At 38.9% G+C, this 6,837-nt stretch overlaps 1 protein-coding gene across 4 annotated transcripts in view; it reads right to left on the bottom strand.

Annotated features, from left to right (window-relative positions):
* CAMK2A (calcium/calmodulin dependent protein kinase II alpha) overlaps positions 1–6,837 on the bottom strand; it is a 176,239-nt gene that overhangs the window by 54,456 nt on the left and 114,946 nt on the right. For all 4 annotated transcript variants that reach the window (XM_042449335.1, XM_042449337.1, XM_042449338.1 and 1 more), the window contains exon 7: positions 3,774–3,876. In XM_042449335.1, coding sequence (XP_042305269.1) covers positions 3,774–3,876 — 103 coding nt within the window. The remainder of the gene's footprint in view (positions 1–3,773; positions 3,877–6,837) is intronic.

Below are 6,837 nucleotides of genomic sequence, written 5' to 3'. Positions count from 1 at the left end.
TGGCAATCTGTTGGTGGATCACGATGGCATACACCAGACTTAAACCATCCCAACTTCTTTTTTGGTCATAGCAGAATATGGAATTGTCTAGTAAATGCACAATCCACTTTTTCTCTGTTTTAGCCTCCTGAACCTAACTATTTCCTGGCTAGTGGAAATCAGGGGAAGAAGTGGACAACTGTCCAGCCATTTTCCTATTACCAGCACACAGTGAGAGGCATCTGTAGGAACTTCTGGATTAGAGTAAAAATTAGCTCGACGTTTGTCTGGTTATCCCGCAACACTACACTGACCAAGAAATGGCCAAGTTTGGAAGGCTGCAGCTGAGAAAAGATGGGTTGGAAGAGTTAGATGGGATGCTATCAGAGCAGCATCACAAAGCTGCATCTCCTGATGCAAGATTGCGGGCAGTACCTTCTCTAGGCTTTTTACCAGACATTTTTTGCAGATTTTCTACATGGCTGCTGAGCTATGATCACTCCTCTTACAACATACATCTGCAAAATGTATTTAAAGCATGAATAATTATAAATGGATTCCTTTAACAGTCTGTGTCGACAGCTCAAAGACACAGTAGCAATGTGATGACCTAACTAAGTTGTATTTATAACTTCAAGTTATCATGAGTTATTTAAACCACATTCAGTATCCAACTACAGATTTAAAGAAAAACTTTATGAAATGGTTAAATAAATGTCAATAACTAGGTTAGAGAAATACTTGCAATTTTATTTGCAAGTGTTGGTCATTACAAAATATAGGGAGACTAAACATATTGGCTACCATAAGTAATCTAAATGAGGGAGTTCAGCTAAGTGTAAGAGCAGGTGTGTTTTTCAGAAATGAATGCTATACTAGAATAATTAGATTTAAAATGCTTTAAAATTTCAGCTATACACACAACCCCCACATCTTTTATATAGATGTCGAGAAAACTCAGATGGTGGACACATTGCATTAGTTTCAATAATATTTTTATTCACCCCCTTAAAAATCATTAGACAAGCCTCTTTTTTTTTTAAAGAACCCTTCTGGGTCTGCTTTCTGATGTACTGCCACAATGTTTGCAACAACCCATCTATGAAACCAGTAAAAAACTTACTTTAACAATATTAACCAAGCCTTTAAGCTATATAGGCATTCAAAATAAGCCAACAATTTGTAATTCATGTTACAGTCAACCCTTAGTATCTGGAGGACTCCATTCCGGATCCCCCTGCGGATGCAAAGAACTGTGAGACTTCAATTACTGTGGTTTGCACATGGCCATTAGGTGTAATGGGGTTTGCCATCTGCGGATGCTTATATCCACAGATGGCAAGCCCGCAGTTTGGACAGGCGCGCTATGTTTACTTCTAAACCAAGTACGGTATTGCTACTTTGAGGATGCAGTTCTGTACAGTGCTCCCTGGCTCATGAAGCTTGCACATGACTAGATGTATATAGGATTATATTTCAAGGATATAAATATAGGAATAATTAAAATATTTTTTTCTATATTTCATTTTATCCAAAAATTCAAATTTCCCCACTTATACACTCATCCTTTAGTAATAGCACCCCTCCATCTTTACCTGTGCTTCAAATATAGCTAATATAGTATATAATTTTATCTTGCCTTTATATCTAGAGAAGCTACTGCAACTTATCACATTTCTATGCAATACTGCATTGATTATGGTGCATCATCCAAATAAAAATGTGTAATACTCTGTGTCACAGAAGCCTAAATCTATTGCTAGTCCTGACTAGATAAGAAATATTGAATCATTTAGATTTATCTACCGGTATGTGTTGACTCACTATTCAACAATTGAGTTAATGGAGCTACTTAAGCTGGGACAGACAAAGAGGATTCTTGCTATTGTGTTATTTTAGCTAGTTTGATCACTCTAAATCTGTCTAGATATGCAGTTATGCTCAGTTATATTTCTCACTCTTTAAAATTTTCTACATTATTTCCCACTACAGATATTATCAGGCTGTATCCAGAAAATTAGCAAGATCATGCAGTTTAGCCAAAATATAAATCAACAGAATTTTTTTTAACAAACCACAATTCAAGGTAGGTGATGGTGTGGGTCTGTGCATGTGTGAATCGATGGAGTTTGAGAGATCCTGTCCAAAGACAGCAGCCCTCAAACATTTTTGGAAAACAAAATGATAAAATTAATATTGATTTACAGTGTAGCAGCAAAGTGAAAAACATTTGGCCTACCAGACACTGGTCTGTTACATCCATAGAATGCACAGCCAATGGTGAATGATCATGAGAGCTGCCATTCAACAATATCTGGAGCAGTGGCATCACTAGGGGAGTGCAGGGTGTGTGTGGACAGCCTAAGTGGGGATGATACTACTGCTCCTCAGACATCTGCCTTTTGGCAGAAACAGTGGCATTCACCTGCATCTCTTTAAAATGCTGAAGAGATGGTGTGAGTGAGGGGAGACTCAGTGGGAGATGAAAAGAGAGGCCCCAGTTTGTTGTTTTTTAAAAATTCTAACTTCAAAATTTAATTTTTTAAAGTTTTAAAATTTTCTTTAAAAACATCACATTTTACCAATTTTTCACTTTAGCCACATGAAACTATATGCAGTCAGCCCTTTTTCCCCCCATAGAATCATAGAGTTGGAAGAGACCACAAGGGCCTTCCAGTCCAATCCCTGGCATTCAGGAACTCTCAATCAAAGCATCCTTGACAGATGGCCATCCAGCCTCTGTTTAAAGACCTCCACCACTCTCTGAGGGAGCCCTTCTTATACACAGATTTTTTTTTATACACAGATTCAAGCATACATGGTTTTAAAATGTTCAAAAAAAGTATACATTTCAAATAGCTAACCTTGATTTTCCATTTTTATAAGGGACACCATTTTGCTATGTCATTATATTTAATGGGACTTGAGCATCCATAGATTTTGTTATCCACAGGGGATCTTGGAACCAAACCCCAGTGTATAACAAGGGTCCACTGTATATGTAAACACATTTATTCTGTTTGTATGATATTGTAATTTGAAAGCATAATTTTAATTTTGCTAGTTGCTTATGTCACAATTATTGCTATTACATTTAGTGATATATGAGAATTACGTTTTATAAGTAAATTAGTACAAAAACATTACTAAGAATACTGTGTGGATGTGATATAGAAGGTGTCAATGCAGGGGTGATATCATGAGTTACCACACCCGGTGAGACCAACCTAAATGATGCCACCAATTTGGAGGAATGCATCTCCCCGACTGCTGCTATATAACCTCTGACCTAGACTGATGACACATGTCAGAGTGACCCACAAAGAAACAGAAGGTGGACACAATCTGGTCAGTCAGGAATCTCAAATCACATCTTGAGTTTGCTCCTAGACTCAGATTTGAGCCTAGATGCCTAGGTTTCAGCAGTGACCATGAGTGCATTTGCACAGTTAAACCAGCTGCACCCACTCCTTGAGAAATTAAATCTGGCTATGGTGACACATGCTTTGATTACATTCTGTTTGGACTACTATAAGACATTCTATGTGGGGCTTCCTTTGGAAATTGTTCAGAAACTTCAGCAGGTCCAGAATGCTGTGACACATCAGCTGACTGGGCCAGTTACAGGGATCATGTGACTTTCCTGTTAAAATAACTGCAGTTGCTAAGTGTAATTGGCTTAATTGTCTGACAGTCATGGAATATTCAAAGCAATCATATTTTTGTTGACACATGAGCAAAAACAGAATGTTAGAACTGCTCCACTCTTCAAAATCCAGCATGCCCCCACTCACCAAACCAAGCCTGCTGCTCTCCTTCCACTTCAATGGCAAGGCCAAAGTCAGCCAATTTAACAGCAGCTCCCTTCAGTTTAGATGCCAGCAGAAGATTCTCAGGCTAGAGAAAGGAAAAAGGAAGAAAATAAAGCAATCCAAGTCTTGAGCAGAGAAGAAACATCCCAACAACATTTTTGACTGATCCAGAGAACGGTCTGATTGAAATGAGGAGGTTGTAGACCCTTTGTGCACATCTAAGAATATGAATCCACATTTCTGCTATGCCTCAGAAAATCTCTATATTGTGAAAACAGAAACTGAATACTTGGGTCCCTGAGTATCTGCAACAAAATGGCAAATGAGATTCAGTGTATATGATACATGTGTGTGTGTTTGTGTGCCTTCAAGTCACCTACTGTGGTGAAAAATAACTTTGCAGAACATCTAAGGCTGTAATGACAAATTAAGAAAGAGAGCTTTGGGTTGTGCAGAAAAAACATTTCATTGGTGAGCACCCCAATGAAAATGATGAGTCTCTCTGCACTAGCTGTGAAGTTCAAATTTAAAAATGTTAGGGATCATTATAGAAGGAATCAAAAACAAATCTATCAATACTGCAGTTGCCTTTCTGTACATTTATGGTGCATCTACATTTAAAATGCCATGTATAGCAATGGTCACTTTATGTCAATGATACTGAAGAATGGGAGAATGACCAGGGACGTAGCTAGGATTTTAGGAAGGGGGGGGGGGGGACCAAGAATTGGCACCATTATAATGGGGGTGGAGGGGGGGGGCGCAGCAGCACACAATAATCTTTTTTATGGTGGGAGGGGGGGGGCCCGGCCCCCCGAACCCCCCCCCCCGGCTACGTCCCTGGAAGGACCATAAAAAGGCAGCTAACATCATGAAGGGGCTGAAACAATTCTGTGTGAAAAATGTTATAAAGTTTATGGCTTCTTAGGCCCAGTACCGATGGGTGAAAAGTGGCGTCCTGCATCCCCATGTTCAAATCCCTCACTGTGCTGCCTGGGCACCATCATGGCACATGCCCATCCATACAGCGCCCAAACAGCACTGCACCACATGGATTTCATCATGGCATGCAATCGTGCCAATGGCACCCCACATGCAGCCTAAAAAAGAATCCGGAAGGGAGTGGGTTCTTTTTAGGCCTCCCAGAGACTGCGATTTGGTTGCCACGTTCTCCATCTGGGGCAGAAAGGGGCAGGTTCTCACTGCCCATTTCTGCCAATCTGTACAGCCCCTTTGTTGAAAAAAAAATGCAATTAATGGAGATGTTTATTAGGAAGGAAAACTTAATATTATGCATGGTATGAAGAAAGTAGAGAGGTTTTCTTCTTTCCTTCTCTCATGATACTGGAACATCTACTAGCACTCATTGGCAGAAGATTCAGAACAAACCAAAACAAATGCTTCTTCACACTGACCATTGTAAACCTGTGCATATACTACCAAAAATGTGGCAGTGTCCACCAGCTGAGAGAGCTTTAATTGGTTAGGGAAAAATTCATGGAGGACAACATATCAATACAGTACTACAAAAGGTAGTGCACTGCACATATTCTACCCCCAGGTTCAATGGCAATAGGCAATAGTGAAAGAGGGCTTTTGTTTTCACGCCCTGTTTGCAGGCTTCCCATGATATATCTCGATGGCCTCTGTGGAAAATAGGATGTTAAACTTTGGATGCCAGTCCCTTGGCCCGATCCAGCAGAGATTTTCTAATGTTCATGTCTACCATATAAGTTCTTTTCTCTGCAGCTCCTCTTGGCTACAGCATTATCATTTGGGGATTTTTCAAGACTGTGTAGGTTGTATATCATGTTATTAAGTATAAGTGGTGAGTTAAGCAGTACTGCAGTAGGCGAGAGAATACAGACTGATTGTATTCTGGAGGAGGGGGAAGAAATAAAATGACAGAAATCTGGTCTGTGTTTCTTACAGTCATTAACAAGCAAAGTAATAATTCATGATCTGTGGGGTGGAAGTACAGTTGCTTGCATGCATAGAAGATCAGACAAACTGTGTTGTATGAGTATAGCCAAATGGACAATTCTTGTTTTTTTATCACAACTCTCAAAAGCACATTTGATTATTCCTAGCCTAAATAAACCCTATGGTGTTCATGAGGTAACCATTAGTTGACAGGTGACTTGAAGGCACATACCCGCACAATGTATTAGCGTGAAACTTTTCAGTTTTACCAAGCATTTGCAACATATTAAGTTATAAAAGCCAAGCAGGTCTGTCCTGTCACTTTCTCCTGTTCTCTGTTTAACCAGAAACAGAATGTTTCAGAGACAGAACAGCTCTAGAATTCACCTCGAAGGACATATGGGAAGCCTTGCAAAAACAATTCAAGATATCCTGTATGTATCTTTTAAAAGCAGAAAGTAGTCTCATATTCTCACTGTGCACAAAAATGTTTTAAATAAATTTTACAGTGTTAGAAACCACTTTCACATTTTAAGAAAAATTGAAACATAGGCCTAGTTTATTCAGAAGTACTTTATATAGTGTTCAACAGAATTTACTGGTCATTAGGGCTCCAATACTCATTAGACAGTAAATTCCATAAAAGTCGATGAGGCAGACCTATTCTAAAACAAACATTCTTGGAATTGTGTTGCAAGTATCATTTAAGTTAGTACCCATTAATAGCAGTTGCTCCAGAAAACTGTAAAACAACTGTCCTTAGACAATAGAATGGGCGCTTTATCCATTTCAAGAGCAAGTGTTTACAGATGTGCAAAGGACAAGTGTTTGCAGATGTCATTTTCAGATGTTGCAGCTGCTTTGGTGAAAAGTTTGGATATGTGTTTTGACATCCAGTAATGTACTTGAAAGGTTGTCAGCAGTACATCAGGATCTGTGATTGCCTACAGCACTGACTGAAGAAAATGGGTCAGATTTACTGGACTCTAAAATCCCATCCCCTAGCCATTATATTAGTACAACTGTTATATATATAGAGTTGAGTTGTATCTTTCAGTGGCAGTAACTAGCAATTATTATTATTATTATTATTATTATTATTATTATTATTATTATTATTATT

Source organism: Sceloporus undulatus, chromosome 2 (assembly GCF_019175285.1).
Source record: "Sceloporus undulatus isolate JIND9_A2432 ecotype Alabama chromosome 2, SceUnd_v1.1, whole genome shotgun sequence".
Classification (NCBI taxonomy): domain Eukaryota; kingdom Metazoa; phylum Chordata; class Lepidosauria; order Squamata; family Phrynosomatidae; genus Sceloporus; species Sceloporus undulatus.
The sequence above is the reverse complement of the archived record's forward strand: the minus strand, read 5'-3'. Positions and strand labels throughout refer to the sequence as shown.